We start from the raw sequence: 22,521 nt of genomic DNA on the forward strand, positions 1-22,521 counted from the left end.
AGGTAACTAAACAGACACTGACCGTGTGGAAGTTGGGATATGGTACATGGTAACTAAGCAGACACTGACCGTGTGGAAGTTGGGATATGGTACATGGTAACTAAGCAGACACTGACCGTGTGGAAGTTGGGAAAGAGACTAAAAGGGGCAGAGCCATTAACTCGCAGAGGCAGGAAGTGCTTCAGGTCCAGTGGAGACTGCAGTTGTCTACCAGGAAGTGATAATGACGTCAGTAAAGGGCTGCCCTGTATGGGACTTCCTGTAAACAAAGGAAATGGGAAATAGAGAAGCATTAATCAACTGAATTATGAGAATAGTTTATATTTTATTTCATAATTGACAAATTTATTTTACAAAAATTTGAGTTAATTTACTAGCTCATCTTAGTATTAACCTTAATATATAGTAGGCTGTTAGAAGAAGACTGTGATCATAGTTTGGCATCCTGAAACAATCAACATTCAGCTGCAAAAGACAGTGAATTATGCTTATGGAACCACTGAAAATGTGGTAATGCCTGAACTAGGGTTAAGGTTGGTAGGGTTAAGTTTGGGTTACGGCCACATAAATAACAGAAAATGGCATATGCCCCCCCCAAAAAATCATATTTATAAAACCTTGAGTGTGTATGCCGTTTTCTCACAATCTTATTGACAATGTGTGCAGACGAATGAGCACCCTGTTACTGCCCACAAATATCCAAAGCTGCTCACATAGCCAGGGATAATTGTTGGTAAGAAAATCTTTGTGGTCTCTAAAAACACATTCGCACATTATTTGGTTGTTGTGGTCTTCTAATAATGCCATTGTGATATAGACAATGTAAATTTCTTTCTAGACTTTTCATAAATCGATCAATGCATCCAATTGTTTTACAGCTGTTTACAGTCTGTAAATATCCAAAACTATCAACCCATAACAAGTTACAGTTAATCCCCTGTCTGAATGAAACTATCTGAAAGCTGAAAATAGCAATTTGATATAAATTGGATCCTCGTACTACTGATTGAGAAGCACTTAGCTTGCACAGCTGATGAAGGACCACTGTCCAAAACATCTTTTTCTCTACTTTATCCTGGGGCAGTGTCAGTTCCTTTTCTCTATAAATGTTTTGTAAGGTTCCATGCTTCCCTAAATACTTCTATAAATATACACCTGATTTCCAGCCAAGTATTTCTTTATAAATCCAAGTTTCTGCGTAAGAGGCTGCATGCCCCCAATCAGACCTCTTTTTGTGCCTACACACCATTTATAAAATGAGGTTAGAGACATACCCATCTTACAAGTGAGCACTTAAAGATCAAGTTCCGATATGGCCTCTGACATCTGTATGGCAGTGAAAATGGTCATCTGCAAACTGAGTCATGGACCAGGTGATGGAGTGATGGAGACAGTGATGGAAAGTGTTATGGAGTGATGAAATGATGGAGATTGTGAAGGAATAATGGAGAGAGTGATGGAGAAAGTGATGGAGGGAGCACTGGAGCGATGAAGAGTTTGGAGTTGAGTTTCCCAGACAAACACATCAAAAGCAGATTGTATGGAAGTAACAAGGAATAGAACTATACTTTTTGCAATTTGTAAGAGAGATTTTACAACACTTTTCTGGCATAGTCACTGTAAAGGCTATAACTTTTAGCTTATGTTTCTTCTCTTAGGTTCACCTTTTCTTAACTGCATCATTAAAGGATAGGTTTGCTATTCGACAATCCATACATTGATAAAATGGTGATTTCACCTTATTTACTGCTGTGTGAATCACAGCCTCTCTGATAACCTATAGTGTTGAGAGATATGTTCCTCATCTACAGCTAAACTCTAGGCCTAAGTAGTCTGTCCAATGTAGTGTTTAACCTTTAAAAAAGAAAATTCAACATTTGCAAAATGGCAAACAGAATAGCAATACTGCATATTTTTGATTTGGGGATATTTCTGGATTCTGTGTTCAGGTATTTTGATTTCTATTTGGAGGTATTTCTTGATTCTGGACGGCATGGCCCCCCTCTCCTAGACTCCTCCCTGTGTGTCCATCATCACGCCACACCTGTTTGTAATTATATTCGTTATTAGCACAGGTATTTAAACCCCTATTGTTCTATTGTCGGTGTTTGACCCCATGTACATTACACGTAACACATCATGCAACTGATTTCTCATTGCTATGTTGTTGCAGTTTAATGTTTTGTTCACTCATCATGTTTTTGGTTGTAAATAAACACTTCTTTGTTATGGAGACTTACCTCAGCATCCCACTCCCTCATCACTTCTTGTTACAGCTTGTACCTTCTCCAGTAGACAAAATCATTTACTATTTTATTAATAATGTTGATTTTTGTGGTACAAAATGAAATGGGAAAGGATTTTTTAGGAAATGGGTACAAAGATGTTCTTTTGTAACGTGGGAGAGATGGAGAGCGAACACACTTGTGAAGTGCTGGTGCATTGGATGTTATGTGAAACTGAACTAACTAGGGAACCCATAATATAAGCGACCAATGGGATAGAATAACTACATGTGTTTAACAGACAGACTAACAATACCGACTAGAACAAAAAATAAACAGTCAAACATAAGAGGAACAGGCTAACAGAACAATAACAGGCTAATAGGGTTAGGGCAAGACTAAGTTAGACAAAATAACATTAAAGCACACAGAAAATATTACAGACAAGGGAACAGCAGAGAACTAAACAAGTTATGCAACAATAGACAGCAAAGGTAACTAAACGGAGTGCAAGGAGAAAAATGAGATGCAAGATTAAACAGGAATATACAAAATACATATGAACGAGGAGCAAGAACAAATGAAATCTAATGAGACAAACATATGAGCGTGGACGAACGAGATGTTACCAGAAACAATGAGAGACAATGAATGACAAAGAATGACCGACAAACAAGAGAGACACAGGAATGGGGTTTACATAGGAATGCAATTAGGGACATTAGAACAGCTGGACACAAAGGGGAGGAGACATGGAACCATGGAGACTGGCGAAAACCCGGAAGTGACTCGGTTGCTAGCTAAACAGGGAATGCTCAGGTCTGCCAATGTGACAGTACACCCCCCCTTAACACGCGACTCCTGAAGTGCAAAACTAACCAAAGAGGAGGGGCCAGAAAAAAAACTAGAAGCCATAAAATGAGGGACAAACGAAGGACCAACACTAGCAGTAGACATAGGGGCAGAGACAAAGCGAGAGGCAGACACAGGAGTAGGGACGGGTCCAGGGACAAGACTATGGGCAGGGTTCGTGACAAGACCAGGGGCACACATGGGACTCGGGACCAAACCCTGGACAGGAATAGGGGTCATGGCAAGCTGGGAGACAGGAGCCAAATTGGTAAAAGGAGCGGGACTGGATCCTGAAAAAATATCTGTGAATCCATAGCCCCATAGTCCATTATTTGAGCGGCATCCACAGTGCCGGAAACATGAACATTGCCGGAGACTTCCACAGTAAGCGCATTCGTAACGCTAGCGTTATCAGTAGGTTGTGAGCACTTACCAGGAGTCTCGACTGCCTTAGTGTCTGATGTTCTCTTACCCTTGGACTTATGTCGAGAACTCCGTGTTCCCACAGTGCCAGGGGTATTATTCTGCCCAGGGTGGTCCTGCTGAGAGAACTCATCTTCACAGCTAGACGACCACTGACCGGAGAGGCCTGCACTCGCTGTGTTCTCAGTAGGTCAGTCATTCTGTAACGCAGGAGGGGTGGAGCGCGAACACACTTGCAACGTGCCGGCGCATTGGATGTTATGCGAAACTGAACTAACTAGGGAAGCCATAATATAAGGGACGGATGGGATAGAATAACTACATGTATTTATTAACAGACACAGATTAACAATACCGACCAGAGCAAAGAATAAACAGACAAACACAAGAGGAACAGGCTAAGAGAACAATAACAAGCTAATAGGGTTAGGGCAAGACTAAGTTAAACAAAATAGCGTTAACTAAAGCACACAGAAAATATTACAGACGAGGGAACAGCAGAAAACTAAACAAGGAAAGCAACAGACAGTGAGGGTAACTAAACAGGGAGCGCAGGGAGAAAACATGAACGCGGGGTGAGGAACGAAATGCGAGATTAAACAGGCATATAAAAAATACATACGAACGAGGAGTGAGAAACGAAATCTAATGCGAGACAAACAGGAGCTAGGACAAACATATGCGCACGGAGCGTGGACAAACACGATCTTACCAGAAACAAAGAATGACCGACAAACAAGAGATGCAGGAATGGGGTTTACATAGGAATGCAATTAGGGACAAACTCAGAACAGCTGGACACAAAGGGAAGGAGACATGGAGCCATGGAAACTGACAAAACCCCGGAAGTGACTCAGTTGCTAGGGAAGCAGGTAACAAATATTTGTTAATATTAGGCACTGGCCCTTCAGACTCTTCCAAGAACATTTACTAAGAGGAAAGACAGCAGCAGGTAACAAATATTTGTTACCTGCTTCTGTCTTTCCTCCTAGTAAATGTTCTTGGAAGAGTCTGAAGGGCCAGTGCCTAATATTAACATGGCGCTATCATGAGGAGAATTCAAATGCTGAGAAGAATGAGATTTATTAAAGGGCAAATACAACGGTCCAGGGTCAAAGAGCCAACACAAAAAGATCCAGGAAGCATAATAAAAAAAAAAAGAAAGTTAAACATGAAAACTAAAAAGAGGAAACCTGAAAGAAACAATGGAAAACAGGCTAATAACAAAAAGAGAACAGGCTATGAGAACAAACAGAGGCTAGGACAAACCACAAGGTAAGCTAGGGCAAACAAAGCAGCAGTGTACAAACGACTTGAGCTAGGACAACCACAAATAGACGGAGGCTAGAACAAACGACATGGGCTAGGGGGAAAAAAGCTACATACAGCAGAAATAACAGAGGCTTGGGATAACATTAACCAGTGAACAGGGAAAAACACTGGGTTTAAATAATAAAATCTAACAAGAAAGAAATAAGGAACAGGTGATACAAATGAAAGGTGAGAAAAGGCATCTGCTTCAACTGGCTCTATGTCAGGATAAACACTTCACTACCTGTACAGGCAGGATAAACACCACTATCTGTGCAGGAATCTCTCAGGATAAACACTTCACAAATGTACAGGCATCTGCTTCTACTGGCTCCATGTCAGGATAAACACTTCACTATCTCTAAAGGCAGGATAAACACTCCACTATCTGTACAGGCATCTGCTTCTACTGGATCCTGCACTGCACAGTATGTAACCCAATATCTGCTGCAACAGTCATAAAAATTGACATCTGATCCAGTCATAAGAATCTACATCTGATTCAGTTAACAGATGGCTGTTACTGTGAGGAACTCATAGGAGATGACCCTTGAGTACCGAACTGTAGCAGATGATTTTGTGTCTTGGTGTGCGATTAATGTATGGATGTGTGCATCTATTATACCTGACACAATAATTTTGGTTATACACTGACAGGCTGAAGATGGTGGAAGAGATCTTACAGTTCTTCTGGATTAAACAGGAGTGATATTAGTCTCAAAGAGCAACATCCCTCTTCTAAGGCATATGTGTCACCATCAAGTCATTCGCTGAGTCAGTGCCTGAACTAACATGACTTAAAATGACAAATGTATCCAGATAATAAAATAACAGATATATCTTTTGTAAGTCACTCTGGATATGTGTGTCTGCTGAATGCCGAAAATGTAAAATCTAAATATATCCAGATAATAAAATAGAGACAGAGAAACAGACCTCCTACAGAAGATGAGAGAAGCAATAAAAGGATAGAAGATGATAGACATCAGAGACAGGAGCAACTGCGACATAGCACCAGTGATGTATAAAGAGAAAAACTGAAGGACAAATAACAAAACTAATAGAAAACTGGAGGGCCACATTTTCACTTCAGTTCTATTAGTGATACTCACGTTTTTCTCATCTCAGTATGATGTAATGCACCTGAACATCTCAAACATTAAGTATCCATTTACCAACACCCCTCATCCTGGGACACTGAATTGACCTGGAAAAAGACACTCTGACAAGTGCTACAATTAGAAAGACATAGCTGTTTAAAAGGCTTAGATTGAGCATGCTACATTTAACGGAGTAGGCAGCCGCCGTCAACAGCAGACATCATTACGGGCATATAATTGGGCCATGTGTCAATAACAGATGCCACTCAAGCAGTTCATAGAATATTGGGGATTAGGGAGGAATGATATTAGTAGAGATAGACAGACTGACATCTATATGAGCGCGAGAGAGAGAGAGAGAGAGAGAGAGAGAGAGAGAGAGAGAGAGGTCTAAAAAGTAACTTATAAACTGTAAAGACATTTTTTTCCCTTGAAGGCAACCTCACTTCCTTTCACATCTTCCCAGTCTTCTCCAGTAGGTTATGCATTTCCTCACAATATCTTTGGTTTCCTATCAGCAGTCCTCTCATCACTGTTGGTCTTGTCAAGCTCATGATGAAGTTTTACTTGACTGTTCGGAAAAGCTTCTTGTCATTTTTACATAAACTGATTTTTGGTCATAAATTAGGTTTTATAAACTTTTTGTCTGTTAGCAATATAATATATCTTTAAAATCAGAAATGTAGGGCAGGTTCTACATATATTAATGTTAATGTAAAGCTTCTTAGAGGCTTAATATTCCTCCCATCATCCTACAGGCTTGATGTGTTGATAAAACAATAACCCTAATCCTAAACCTAACTCTAACCCTTATCCTAATTATTTCTAAATATTTATTTGTAAAACCATAACATAATTTTTTTCAGTTAATAATTAGTTACACAATGTCATATTAATTTCTTTTTTAGTGCTTTAAAAGTATAGAGGGCTGTTATTGTGCTATTTCCAAAGATTCCAGTGCTCTGCTTAGGTTTAATAAATCATTGCCATTTCAAGACAAGATTAAGATATATGTGGAGAACAAAAAAATTAAATGTCTTAAACATTATTCTAATAAACTGGATAAAGGGGCTTGCAGCTCACAGGATAAAGAGGGTGCATGAGTGCTGCACAGTTAGTCAGTATACCTAGGAGTTTAATGGCCACAGCAAGTTACTAACTACTAAAATATCTTAAAACAAATCAGAGGTTTATGACATTTGAACCGATGAAGAACTCCAACCCTAACCTACCATAACTCTAACCTTAACTCTAACCCTAACTCAAACCCTAATTCAAACCCTAACCTACCCAACTCTAACCCTCCATCTAAGTCAGTGCAGCAGCACTTCAGAGTCAGTGATAAATATTCACATACAGATAGGTGAGCGACTGTATACTGATCAAACATCATAACAATCTGCCCCCCACCCACCAAACAAGCTGCACCCATCAGGTAGCTCATATTTTAATCTTTTAATCCTTATGGTACATATGTTACAAGATATATCTGCCATAACATATGATTGAATAATCGATAGGCAGAGTACATTCAATATGATAGATATTAATTTATATTTCCACCTTCTGGGCATATCTGACTAATGATAAATGAGCTTGTATCTCTCAAGGGATTTAGAATAAATTCGGAACTAAAACTTGTAACGGTCAGTAATTTGTGTACTGTCCCTATAAAGTTACATTTACATAAAATGCGTGTGCATGTAGGCCACGCAAAGGAGGTTTTTGGTTTTTACTTTACTTTGGTTTTTAGGACTAACTCCAAAGCGTTACAAACTGCAGATGTCATCTCCCAACTTGTTTAACTATGATGCACACCCCAGTTAAAATCATTTGGTGGCATATCAATGAAGATGAAATGCTAATGATGAATGTTGAAATTGTAGAGGGGGACGTGAACTGAGACTTTCCTGTAGAGTTCAGACTAGTTTCTGCTCTATGCCACACCCACAGGGGAGAGGAGTCTATGCATAACTCCATTTTGTTCATGGGAGCCAAACACATTCTGGTGTTCTGGTATTACAATGAGCAGCCCCTGTGAGAGTAGAGCAAGATCAGTGGGAGTACAGCAGGAGTACAGTGTGATGAGTGGGAGTACAGCGGGAGTACACCGAGATCAGCGTGAGATCAGTGAGAGTACAGCCGGAATATAGAGAGATCAGTTCAGCAGATTCTCTTGCTTTGAATGATGACCAATTGCTGCTTGAACTCCAGAGATTCCTTACTAAGGAGCCTAATAAATAGTTCACTGTCCTTAGAAATCACGTAATTTCATGGGACCAGTTCTGTGACTTATTCAAGAAGTTTTTTCTTCCAGCTGAAGAATGCATTCTATGAGGTATACTGAACCGTTTCCAATTACCCAATGAGTCCCTTCCTACCTTTGTTGCTCATATGCTCAGTGACTTCGACAAACTAAGGTTCCCACCACCTGGACAGTAACAAGTTACAATTATCTACAGACAAGCTCTTGAAAAATAGTGTTGCATTTTATGGCACTACTATCTCCTCTGTAGTTAACTTTCTAATGTGTGCCCATGAACTGCACTCTGCACTCAGCCCATGCAATCCATTGTAGCCCCAAGAGGAGTATATAAGTAAGCCTTTGAAAAACAGAGTCTGCTTTAACTGGTCTTTACCTGCTTATACATCTCGCAACTGCCCTAACTGTAATGTCGTTCCAAACACAGAGACTGGTAATGCTCAGAAGCAAATGGAAGGTGAATCTCGTCATCTGGATTGTAGTGACACAACATGCAGTGCTAATGAAAGAGGGAGAAAACAGATCGGAAAACTTCAGATGAGGGAGGTCGTTTCACGGAGGCAGCCTTCCCTCCAGATCCTAAACTCGCCTCATTCAAATCTTGATTCATTACATGACCCACCCAGTTTAGGTCATGTGGAAGACATTTCTTCTAATGCATTCTGGAACACGCCACTGAGAGTGAAAGTGAACCTTAATGCTAAAGCACTAAATACTATGCTTGTCAGCTATAAGGGCAAAGCTTACTGACCAGTCTAACGGCAATACTCAGCCCTGGGCAGCTCCACCAATTCAATTTGCAGAAGGCACCTGCTGTAATCCTGATGGGATTGTATGGCTGACCATTGGCTTTATGTGTAAGCATTTCTATCACTGCTTTGTCATTCTCCCAGCCCTCTCCATCCCTTTAACCTTGGGAATGGATTTCATGCCATGAGTATCTGTTAGCATTCACATCGCTTCCAGAACCATTGCGTTTGCTGATGGGCCTCCTGGCTTTGATGACACAGACATCAAGGATATCTGTGAAGGAGGAGAGTTAATGAGCATTGATGAACCACCGTTAACGCTCAGTGACAAAATGGATAATGCCTGCTTGGAAACAATAGATAAAGCCAAACTAATGAGTCTTAGTTTGGAATGGAAGAATTCAGCCTATTGTTTGATGGGTACCTAGGTCATACCGATCTGACGGAGCATGTTATTAATACAGGGGCTGCAAAACCAATCAACCTGCCCCTGTATCATTCCTCTCCCATGAAGAAAAGGATAATTGAGGAGCAAGTCCAAAAGATGTTGCAAGACAGAATTATCGTCCAGTCCATGGGTGCTGCCTGTAGTTATCCTTAATCGTCCCGGCTTGGAACCCAGATTGTACATGGACTACCATGGCCTTAACCAAATAACAGTCAAAGACTCATACCCACTACCTAGGGTTGATGAATCTCTAGATTTTCTTGCCAGAGGGAAGTTTCTTACCACGCTAGATCTAGCCTGAGGCTACTGGAAACTCTCTGTAGCGGAGGAGTCCAGGCCTAAGATGGCTTTTATCTCCCACTGTGGTCTATCCCAGTTCCAGGTTCTCACATTCGGCCTCTGTAACACTCCTGTAATGTTCCAGAGGCTAATGGACAATGTTCTTGCTGGACTCATATAGAAGTGCTGCGCAGTTTACTTGCATGACATTGTTGCTGCCTCACCGACATTCAAGCAACACCTGGCTGACGTGCAAGAAGTGCTGTCCAGACTTGATCAGTGGGTCTCTCTTTAAACCTGATGAAGTGTCAGTTCTGCCTAAAAGAGCTCACTTTCCTTGGGTACCGTGTTATCTTGTCAGGTATTCTACCAGACCTAGACAAAGTGAAGGCTGTGGCTGACTTTAAAACTCCAAGCATGGTGAGACACATGAGGAAATTCCTGGGTCTTACAAGCTACTATCGTCGCCTCATTAAAGACTACGCATGTCATGCTGAGCCCCTGTTTGCACTCACATCGAGTAGACTTGCTAGGTGGTCACTATAACTCCAGGACTTTGACTTCAGTGTAATCCACAAGCCTGAAACAAAGAACAAAGTGCCTGATGCTCTGTCTCATAATCCATTGCCCGGTGGTGGGGCAGTAATGGACATTCTACCCAATTTTGCAATGATTGGCAGCCTGGATCTCCGTGCCCTACCTTCCGTCATGCCCACAGATCGTGAGCATCTGCGACAACTACAGATGGCCGACCCTGTATCTGGCAAGCTACTAAGAGACCTTGAGAACATGCCTGAAAGTGCATAGGGGCCGATACCCCAAAGTACTCTGTCCAGGATGGTCTGCTATACTACACTGACCCAGAAGCATCTTGTGCGATGCATCCCATGAAACAACTAAAGTTGTTTGCCCCCTTGTCTTTGAGAAATGCTCTGCTGAAGTACTATCATGATCACCCAACGGACGGTCATTTAGGACTCACAAAAAAAAATTAGCCCAATTGCGGCTCAGATTTTTGTGGCCCAAATTACCTTCAGATGTCAAGCGATATATTTCTTCCCGCACAGTGTGTCAGCTCATAAAACCTAGTCAGAAGAAGCCCGCTGGCCTTATGATTCCCATACAGCCCAAAAAACCATGGGAGTACACGAGTGGATTTTGTGGGCCCACTACCTCGCACACCTAGTGGGAATGAATATATTATTGTGTTTGTTGATTACTTTTAAAAGTGAGTGGAAGTGTCTGCCATGAGAGAAGCTACTGCTCAGATTGTCGGCAACAAATTCATGAGCAAAGTCCCCCTACCTATCTTATTTCCGACAGTGGAAAATAAGTGGAATAAGTGGACAGTGGAATTTCCATTCGTGAGCGACTTCTTTGAACACGTGGTGTCTGCACTGGGGACTGAGCACAGGCTTAAAGAAATTTATAGAAGCATAAACATACAGCCAGAGCAGACTGCACATTGATATAATTTATAACAAAAACTCAAGCATACTTTACATACCACCCACAAACTAATGCTACAGAGCATGTCAACCGCACATTAAAGACTGCAATCCGCTTGTATGTGGGTGACAAGCACACTTTTTGGGACAGGTTCAACCCAGATCTCCCTTGCGCTGCGTACTGCACCACATGAGAGCACAGAATACAGTCTTTCAGTGATGTTGACACTCATGATGACTGGCAAAGACCTCAGACTTGTGCTGACCCTGACATTGACTTCGGAGCTCAGGATGCTGACAAGACTAACTGCAACAGCAAACACACAGGAACACACAGGAACACACTACTCACTAAGGCCTAGACACATACCTAGGATCATCTCCGGTCTTGGTCGGAAAGAAGATGGACTAACCCCTATCACTCTCAAAGATTAAGCTTTTGAGTAGGTTACATTCATAGACTGCTGGGGTTTGTTACATGCCACTTCGCTACCATGTTTGGGTATTTGGGTGCTGTTGGGACCTTGCTAAAAGAAAAAAAAGAAGGAAAAACAATATTCTGTACTGCTTGGGGTGCTGTACTACGTTGACTGTATTTTGTTTTCATCAGGGAATATGATATACTGTCATGTATGCCATCACTATATATGGTAACAACTTCTGTTTCTTGAGGTAGGGCTGAGTTTAATTGGCCCGGGGGAAATATGTAACAGTCAGTAATATGTAACGGTCAATAATTTGTGTACTGTCCCTATAAAGTTACGTTTACGTAAAAAGTGTGTTCATGTAGGCCACGCAGAGGATGCTTTTGGTTTGTACTGTACATGACAGACATTTCTGGACCCAGCTCTTCTTCTGTCATTATTTGTGTATTCTGTCATTAAATGTGTGATGATGCACACCCCATGATGCACACCCCAGTTAAACTCATTTAGTGGCATATGAATGAAGATGAAATGCTAATGATGAATATTGAAATTGTAGAGGGGGACGTGAAATCTGAGAGTTCAGACTAGTTTTTGCTCTATGCAAGAAGGCCACGACCAACGGGGGGGAGGAGTCTATGCATAACTCCATTTTATTCATAGGAGCCAAAAACATTCGGGTGTTCTGGTATTACAATAAGCAGCCCCTGTGAGAGTAGAGCAAGAACAGTGGGAGTACAGCAGGAGTACAACAGGAGTACAGTGAGGTCATTGGAAGTACAGGGGGAGTATAATGACATCAATGGGAGTATATTGGGAGTACTTTGTGATTAGTGGAAGTACAGCGGTTGTACAGCAGGAATATAGTGAGATCAGTAAGAGTACAGCAGGATTACAGTGTGATCAGTGGGAGTACAGCGGGGGTACACTGAGATCAGCATGAGATCAGTGGGAGTACAGCCGGAATATAGCGAGATCAGTGGGAGTACAGCAGGAGCACAACAGGAGTACAGTGAGGTCATTGGGAGTACAGGGGGAGTATAGTGACATCAATGGGAGTATATCGGGAGTACTTTGTGATCAGTGGGAGTACAGCGGTTGTACAGCGGGAATATAGTGAGATCAGTGAGAGTACAGCGAGATTACAGTGTGATCAGTGAGAGTACAGCGGGAGTACACCGAGATGAGCGTGAGAGTACAGTCGGAATATAGCGAGATCAGCGGGAGTACAGCAGGAGTAAAGAGAGATCAGTGGGAGATCAGTGGGAGTAGAGTGTGATCAGTGGTAGTACAGGGGGAGTATAGCGAGATCAGACTCAAAGAAGGCTGAAAGAAGGGGAGGGGCATAGAGAGGAAAGGGAATAGGTGCAGAAGGGGAGGAGTATAGAGAGGAAAGGGGAGGGGTGTAGAAGGGGAGGGGCATAGAGAGGAAAGGGGAGTTGTGTATAAGGGGAGGGGCATAAAAGGAAGAAAGGGAAGGGTGCACTTCTAACTCCCCCTTCATATGTACCTTCATATGAAATGCAACTGTAATCACTGGGGCAATCATATGCTCCTGGGTATAATGGGGATATGTTCAAACATGAGCTCACAGTTCTGTAATATACAGTACTATGCCACAGTCTCATGCCACCGTAAGATTTGTTATTTTAGCAATGATAATGACCATAATTATTTCTGTATCTTTATTAGAATACAACACGAAATTTGTATGAAATATTAAAAACAGAAATAAATCAGTTTCTATAGATTACAGGGGCAAGTGTTTCCCTTACACTTGAGAAATAGCAAGAAATGACAACCTAAATTTAAAGTACTCTGGGAAGTGCTGAACGAAGCCTGATATAATATACCAGTAGATTACTTCAGAAAAGTTCAGGACAGTCTCTCCAAAAGAGTTCAATATGTGCTTAGTTCCAAGAGAGGTCACACTAAGTACTGACTTTTGCCAGTAGAAGCCAATTTATTCTGAAAATGTAGTTGTTCTTAAAAAAAAATTGTGTATACATTTCCTGTATGTAACTCAGAAATAATATATGAAATTACATATGGTCATTATACCACTGCTAAAACAACAAATCTAATGGTGGCCTAATACATTTGCACAGTCCTATAGATCCCAAATCCCAGTGCATGTGCATGCACACACACATGCATGCCTAAAGTCAGGGGGTTGATGTTCTTCAAGCAGTTTCCTCAGCAGGGTATTTTGTGTGGCTCAAACAGCATGGCTACCCCCGAAACAGCCCCTAAAAATAAGCCAGGAACATCTGCACTGGAGGAGATAAGAATGCTTCAATCAGGCCTGGAGCTTATTGAGCGAAGAGCAGCTTTGCAGCCTCTCCTCTCACGCTCCATCTTTCTCCCCCCCTCTCTCAGACACTTCCTCCCTCTCCCTCTCTCTCTCTCTCTCTCTCTCTCTCTCTCTCTCTCTCCCCCTGCCTCTCTCTAGAGAGCAGGATAATTAGAAGTATTCATTGGCTTTTAATTATTACTTCTGCTTTGGGCACTAGGGAGAGATTGGCTGAGCCATTGGAAACCAGATCTAATGCAGATTATGGAGTCATGCAGTACCATCAAAGCACACTGTCAGACAACAGCAGCTACTGCTGGTCTCTCTGGGTTAGTGTTAAAGAGTCAAGAGCAGGGTTAAACCAGTTCACGCTAAACCAGTTAAATCAGGCTACTGCATGTCCAAAGAGATTGTGGATGACTTATATTTGCATTTGATTTTCTTCAGTGTACATGCCATTTTAATCTGGCATTTTTAAAAGTTACCGGACTATTGAGATATATTAAGTGATTACTGTAATAAGTAATTGCTTGTCAGAGTCCTACAGAGCAAATCCTGTGGCTGAGAAACTATGATTCAAAAACAGGCAAATATACTTGGATTGTTCAAGTGATGGTCAATATATATGCCAAAGCTTTTAAAATGACAACTGCAATGAGTGATGAGAGTTCTAAGATCACATTTCTGAGATGATGTTGTTTATGTAGAGTTTGCTTTTAAAACTACACCCATATTTAAAATATTTAAATAGAGAATTAGTATGGCTATTGATATACCTAGACTGACAACATCATTTTGGGAACTATCCCATTAAAGTTGAAATCATTAGACTTATATCAAAAGACATCTAAAGGAGATACAAGATACAAGCAGGCAACACACAAAACACCCAAAGGCATCAGTGTGTGAGGGTTTGTAAGCACAGGGTGTCACTCTCCTCAGTCCTGTGACTACTGCTCATGTTACTGCTCATGTCCATGGTCAGGGGCTTCAAGAGGAGGATAACCAATCACCTGTACAAGTGGCTCTGATTGCAACAAACCCTGAGCAGCATCACTTTGTACAGGAGCCAGAACAAGCTGCAAATTCCCATCGACTGCCTACCTAAAGAGTTCATGTTCACCTGTGCAAGAGTGGTATAGAGAATTCAGTGACTAAGAGCTCACAGGCTGGGACTGAGGTCAGAATGGGCAGAAGATAGAGAGCACAAGAGGCAGTAAATCAAGTGAGTCTCAATTACACAACAGTATGCTAGTTGAAACACCGTCTTTCTGGACAAGCTTTCTGGTGCATACACCATCCACCAAGGCCAACTAAAGGACAAAATGACAGGCAGCAACTGGGGCAGAAATAGGTGATAGCTGAAATAGAGGTGCTGCATGTGCAAGCCAAGTGCTGGCATACAGCAACAAGGACCATGAAGTCAATCTGAACAAGTTACAAACTGGAAGATCTCCTGGTCTGAACTCTGGCAAATGGAGCCCATCCAGTCAGTATTGGACGTGTTGCCTTCAACATTTTCTTGGGGAAAGAGAAAATGCTGTGCCAAATGCTGGAGCACATCCTGAGCTGTTATGGTAATGCTCAAACTCACTACACCTGGGAGGACAGAGCGGGTGAGTCCTTTGGGAGTAAGAAGGCCAAGTATGTAGACCTGGTGGAGCAGTGCTGCAGAGGGGTACAGCCTGCCCACTGATGAACTGGGGTGTCACAAAACCTTGTGTGGACTCTGGAGTGAAAGTGTACGTGCACACAAAAACCAGCAAATAGCGTAAAAAATCAGATTAATCAAACCTTGTGTACTCGCACCTGAACTCGTTTCCTCTTCATAAATCACAACCTTCTTCAAAATGTGCGCAGGTGAATGAGCCTTATATTCCACCTCTTTACCAACCACACTTATCCATAAATTTTCCATGCAAATGACCTTTTAATACTAAATTGGGGGTGTCCTATTCATTGCTGAGTCGTATAGTGGTAAGAATGGAGGAATGAAAGGCAAAAAAGGAATTTTGGAGAATGCAAGGTGGAAGTTCTTGTTTTGGAGATTGAGGAAAGAAAAAATGCATTGTTTGGTGGCCTCAGTAGTGGCATCACCAACAAACACAAGTTTATTGAGTGGAAATACATAGCTGCAGCAGTCAACCATGTCAGTTCCTCTGCCAGCACTGTTGCACAAGTAAAAAAAAAAAGTGGACAGACTTAAAAGTTGATGCAAAGAAACGAACTGCTTTACACAGGCAGAGTCTAAGTGTAACTGGTGGAGGAGAGCCCACACCTTCACCTTCACCATTACATGTGAGAATGGATTCATTAAATGGAGTAAATGGAGAACCCCTCTTAAAAAGGTTTGACTGATGAGCCCTGCACAGAAGAACTATGTAATTTTAATTTTTAAATAATTTTAGACATTTGAAATAGATGCAAAACTCAGTCTTCACTCTAAAACTGTTTAATGATATTTAAATGCCACTGTTTTATAATTTTTGAGTTTTAGTAAACACCAATCTAACACCATTCTTACTAAGGACCATTCTAATACCATTCTATCTGAAGACCAATCTAACACTATTCCTTCTGAAGTCCATTCTAACACCATTCTTTCTGAAGACATTTTAACACAATTTTTAGTACACACCATTCTATCACCATTCTTTCTGAAGACTATCCTAACATTCTTACTAAAGACCTTTCAAACACCATACTTACTAAACACCATTATTTCTGATGACCATTTTAGTAGCATTTTTAGAAAACACCATTCTAACACCATTGTTTCTGAAGACCATTCTAATACCATTCTTACAAAAGACTATTCTAACACCATAAGTAATAACTAATATTCTATCACCATTCTTGCTGAAGACTATTCTAAAACCATTCCTGCTAAAGGCCATTCTAACACCATTCGTAATAAAGACCATTCCAACTCCATTCCTTCTGAAGACCATTTTAGCAGCATTTTAGTAAACACCATTCTAACACCATTCTTTCTGAAGACCATCCTAACACCATTCTTACTGATGACCATTATAGTACCATTCTTTCTGAAGACCATTCTAACGCCATTCTTAATAAACACCAATCTAACACCATTCTTACTGAAGACCATTTTAACACCATTCTTTCAGAAGACCATTCTAACCATTCCTTCTGAAGACAATTTCTAACACCAGTTTTACTAAAAACCTTTCTAACACCAATCTTTCTGAAGACCATTCTAATAGCATTTTAACACCATTCCTACTGAAGACCATTCTAACACCATTTACATTTATGGAATTTAGCAGAATGGTATAAATACCATTCTATCACCATTCTTTCAGAAGACTATTCTAACACCATTCTTACTAAGGACCATTCTAACACCATTCTTACTAAAGCCATCCCTCAGCCAGATGCCTGAGCAGGTGCCTGACTACCACAGGTTTCAGTGCTACAGTAAGTGCAGACAGAGCACAGGAGAAGCTAGCGACTGATTGGCGCATCTAAATGGCTTGTGATGGTATGTAATTAAGGTTGAAGGATGAAGAAGACAAACTGGGGCACCGGGCCCAATCAAACAGTACCACAGCTTTCATCCTCTCAGTCTAAGAATTCCCTGCACAACCTTTCATCTCACATTCCACTTACATACCCAATCAGAGCAGAGGTCATGTGCTAAATCAGTGCTTTGGCCATGTGAGGGCTGTGTGTGTGCATGTATGTGCGCAAAACAACTTGCAAAATACTGTTCTATATCTGCATTAATTGGAAGAGTGCTTTATGTATCCATAAACGTTTTCCACATCTGAACTGTGCTGTGTATAACTGTAGCTGTTTGTTTGTGTGTGTATTGTGTATAACTGTTGTGTCTGAGTGTGTGTGTGTGTGTGTGTGTGTGTGTGTGTGTTGTGTTGTGTACAGCTGTTGCTGATGTGAGCACTTGTTTATACCTTATAGGACACTTCATGCCTTGGATGAGATTGGAGACTTATAAACATGTATTTATAAACATGTAGCTAAATGCCATAAATGTAGACTTAAAGAAATTTGTGTTGTATACAAGCAAATGTATGTTTGTAAATGTGTGTATGAATTGGTAATTAACAGAAAAATGGGGATAGAATTATACAAATCAAGAGTACACAGACCTAGAGAATGTGTTTCTAGAATTGTACAAATCAAGAGTAAATAGACCTAGAGAATGTGTTTGTAGGAGTGTACAGACCTAGAGAGTGTGTGTGTAGGAGTGTACAGACCTAGAGTTTGGAAGAGTGTACAGATCCAGAGTATGAGAGTGCTCAAGGATAAGTATGTATAACAGTGACTCTCCAGTTGGATTAGCCGTGTGTCTAGCAGTAATGTGTTTATGCAGGAAGTTGTGCATTGTATATGACAAGGTTAAACTCTGACACCCCAGAAGGACTTCCATGCTGAGACATAGCACTACCCCCCACTGTTTTCAGTGTTATCAGAATTCCAGATAGGTCCAACATATGCCCACAGCAGAAGGTGCAAACTGAAGAGCCGCTCTTGCTCCGTCTCTCTCTCTCTCTCTCTCTCTCTCTCTCTCTCTCTCTCTGCACTGAGTGCCCCCTCACACATGGTAATGAGCCTCACGGTGGCTGGCATCTCAAGCTGGCACTGGTGACTGTCACTAATAGAGACAAGCCTGGCATGGGGTCCTCGTTGTATGTGGAGCTACACTACTGGCAGAGAGAGAGAGAGAGAGAGAGAGAGAGAGAGAGAGAGAAACGGGCGGGCTGACTGTGCAGTGGGAGGAGACAGTGACAGAGGGCAGACTGTGCTGAGTCATGGGAGGAGACCGTGACAGAGGGCAGACTGTGCTGAGTCATGGGAGGAGACCGTGACAGAGGGCAGACTGTGCTGAGTCATGGGAGGAGACCGTGACAGAGGGCAGACTGTGCTGAGTCATGGGAGGAGACAGTGACAGAGGACAGACAGACTGTGCTGAGTCATGGGAGTAGACAGTGACAGAGGACAGACTGTGCTGAGTCATGGGAGTAGACAGTGACAGAGGACAGACTGTGCCGAGTCATGGGAGTAGACAGTGACAGAGGACAGACTGTGCCGAGTCATGGGAGGAGACAGTGACAGAGGACAGACTGTGCCGAGTCATGGGAGGAGACAGTGACAGAGGACAGACTGTGCCGAGTCATGGGAGGAGACAGTGACAGAGGACAAACTGTGCTGAGTCATGGGAGGAGACAGTGACAGAGGATAGACTGTGCTGAGTCATGGGAGTAGACAGTGACAGAGGACAGACTGTGCCGAGTCATGGGAGGAGACAGTGACAGAGGACAGACTGTGCTGAGTCATGGGAGGAGACAGTGACAGAGGACAGACTGTGCCGAGTCATGGGAGGAGACAGTGACAGAGGACAGACTGTGCCGAGTCATGGGAGGAGACAGTGACAGAGGACAGACTGTGCTGAGTCATGGGAGGAGACAGTGACAGAGGACAAACTGTGCTGAGTCATGGAAGGAGACAGTGAGAGGGCAGACTGTGCTGTTGGAGTAGAGGTTTGGATTAAGATCTGAAGCTGGAAAGGTGGAAAGCACTAATTAGAGGGAGGAGAGAAAGATAAAGAGGAGAAAGGCAAAAGGAGGAGAGGGATAAAAGAAGGGGGAGAGAGAGGAAAGGGAAGAGAGGAATAACAACAGACATGGATAAAAGAAGAGAGGGATAATAGATGGAAGAGAGTAATAGTAATGTTTTGTATGAATGCTAAGACGTGTTGGCCTCTTTGTTACCTGTTCTATCACCACCATTATGAAAAATTGCATCGGCTTACTGTAATAACATATAACGTATTTCACAGGAATTAAGTACTTCGGTAACAACCTATTAACCAAATAAAAATAAAGGTTTTAGTTGTGGTCAATGGAATTTATCCTTTCAATAGTGATACAGCGCTAAATCACAATCCTAACAGAACTGCCTTTCCTTGGGGTCGCCGGCATAAGAAAAAACCCTCCTAACTGCAGGGCACCGACACAGCTGAGGTCCCCACACGTTACAGCCGTACACTGTGGCTAATCTTGCGTTTGAATCGGTTGTCGAGAAAATACCGCAGGTTGGGGGATTTAACATAAAGCTCTGTGGGTCAGCGGCAAAAATGATTTAAGTTACTTTGCACACAAAAATGGATTTTAAATAATAAACAAAGTAAACCGGCAATGTAAAAATATTTGCTGAATTTGACCGATTCTGCTGTTCGGACCCTGCCGGTAAACGTCTACAAATGTTTTAGTGCTCCTAGTACCCAAACGACGCGTAACCCCAAGACTGGAGTTCGGCTACGGCGTAGTCGCTGTGCCAATACCACGGAACACGCATTTTGGTTAATGGGTTCCTATCACACAGCAATGTCGAGGTCATGTAGTTATATTAATACAGAGAGCCGTAAGTGATCTATGAATTTAATTTGGTCAACAAACAGTAAAACAACAAGTCCAAAACATGTCGGTGTGCTTTCCAGAAAAGGAAAATAATGTCGTTCTTACCTAATATCATGATTCCACGTGTTCTGATTACTATCTGTCCGAATTGGATATCACTGGAGATGGCAGAGACTTCAAACGATCATTTCTAGTAAAGCTTAATAAAGCTTAATTAAAACCGATAGCAGCGCCGTTAAAAAGGCAGTCGTGCTACTGTGGTGCCGTTTCCTTTTTTCCTCAGTGAAGAGCGTTCGTTAATCCAGCGCGCGCGGTTTCAGGTATAACGGTACACAAGCACCTCAGGCAAACGTCCAACGCTTCACTGGACAGTGAGGTGGGCAAAAACATGAAGAGGCGGTCAGTGTGTAGGTTTCTATTGGGGGTCTAGATAGCCTGGTGTATATTTGAACTAACCCGACAGTGATCCTCCCAAGAGCTACTTGGAAGAAATTAAGTGTGCGTCAGTGGGTCGCCTGCAGTGGTCAGGACACATGTAGGCGGGCGAGAGAGTTGCTCAGGTGAGAGCTTTCACGTTCTCTACATCATCATCTGTGCAGCATCTCTTCAGATGGAGTGACTGTCAGACATACTTTAGGTAATACTTGTCCGCACATTTGGACAGACAGTGGAAGCAGGTATTTTAATAGCATCAAACAAATACCTTAATGAGAAAGTTATATATGAAAGTTATATATGCAAAAACAAATAAAAACAAAGTTATATATGCAAAAACAAATCAAACCAAATCAAACCAACTCAAAGAAGTAAGAGACTGAGTGCAATATATTTAAACTAGAGCAGGATAAGCATGGATTCAAGGTCATATTGCCATATTTCCAACACACTACAGTGTGATGTGTTAGGGGCTGGAAGTGCTCCTCTCTAACCCTAATCCTAGCCCTACACTCTGAGGTGTTAGGGACTGGAAGTGTTCATCTCAGACATGTCCTGTTCACTTAGGAATGCAGCATTTACCAGTGCTTCAGCAGACACCTCTGGGAAACATTTTGACATTACGCAGTATTTTCATCTCTAAGTGTACGGCAGTCATTCCTTTCCAGCGTACTGAACTCCAACACAGGCTCACTTACTCTACTTAATGAGATACTGATCACCTGAACCACATCTTATTTAACCAGCAGTGTTACAGACTGGTGGAGAGCACGCCAAGATGCATGAAATCTGATTGGAAATCGGGATTATTCCAAATAAATACTGATTTCTGAACTCTTCCCAAATTAAAATATTAGTATTGTTGAAAATTAATATTAAATTATTTTCTTTGCATTATCTGAACACACTACATCTTTTTGGTTATTTTGACCAGTGGTCATAAAACAAAAATGTTAATTTACTCAAACACATACCAATAAATACTAAAACAAGAAAACAAAAATTTTGCAGTGGTCTCTTAATTTTCCAGAGCTGTGTGTGTAAATGTGTGTCTTAATAAATAAATAAGTCTTATACACAATAGCCAAAATTATAGAACACCCTAATTAATACACTATACCATTTAAGGCACAATTATGTTTAAAGGTCCTCTTAATAGAGTAGCATTATAGTAAAACTAGTACTTGTGTAAGCAAGTGCATGTGTGATAATATGCTCAGCTAGGCAACAATGCGCTCACACTCACTCACACACACACACACACACACACACACACACACACACACACACACACACACACACACACACACTATTGCTCAAAACCACATCATCTCAATAAACACCATCAGCACTATCATCAAATCTCAAATAATTGTCTAATTATTATTTTACATAATACTATGTAAAAGTACAGTACATGTAGGCTAATAGTATGTAGTAGGCTATTTTAAATGCAGCCATGGTCTTATCTCTCTCTTACACACACACACACACACACACACACACACACACAAACACCACTGCATGTATAATTGTAAATGACATCCAGAGCTGGAGACTAAGACCAGCTGTATGTAAAGCCCTTGTCTCAGCATTAGAGGACACACTTCCTGCCTCACAAGCATTGAACTCTCGGTACAATTTACCTTTTCACAGTGAGCTATTTTGCTGACATTAACTTTATGAAATACAATGACAGCATCAAGTCTGAGACAAGAACATATTTTTACCTGAGATTTTATGAACACCCCTGATGGTATCAAGGCTTTAGCATGATCAGGTTCTTCACACTGACATATCTGCAGCATGGTGATGTTTTGATATAGACGACGCAGGACTTACATCCAGCTGCCAAAGCCTGTCAGT

General features: G+C 41.6%; 1 protein-coding gene across 4 annotated transcripts in view; it reads right to left on the reverse strand.

Moving 5' to 3' along the window:
• LOC113581731 (zinc finger protein 385C-like) overlaps window positions 1-22,521 on the reverse strand; it is a 75,639-nt gene that overhangs the window by 26,587 nt on the left and 26,531 nt on the right. For 3 of the 4 annotated variants that reach the window (XM_081698070.1, XM_081698069.1, XM_081698068.1), the window contains exon 3: window positions 117-259. In XM_081698070.1, the coding sequence (XP_081554196.1) occupies window positions 117-259 (143 nt within the window). Of the gene's footprint in view, window positions 1-116; window positions 260-20,325; window positions 20,508-22,521 lie in introns of those variants that run through there. The other variant, XM_035533234.2, reaches the window with a different exon arrangement.

The sequence above is a fragment of the Electrophorus electricus genome, chromosome 15, assembly GCF_041902795.1.
Source record: "Electrophorus electricus isolate QZ-2024a chromosome 15, ASM4190279v1, whole genome shotgun sequence".
Lineage (NCBI taxonomy): Eukaryota > Metazoa > Chordata > Actinopteri > Gymnotiformes > Gymnotidae > Electrophorus > Electrophorus electricus.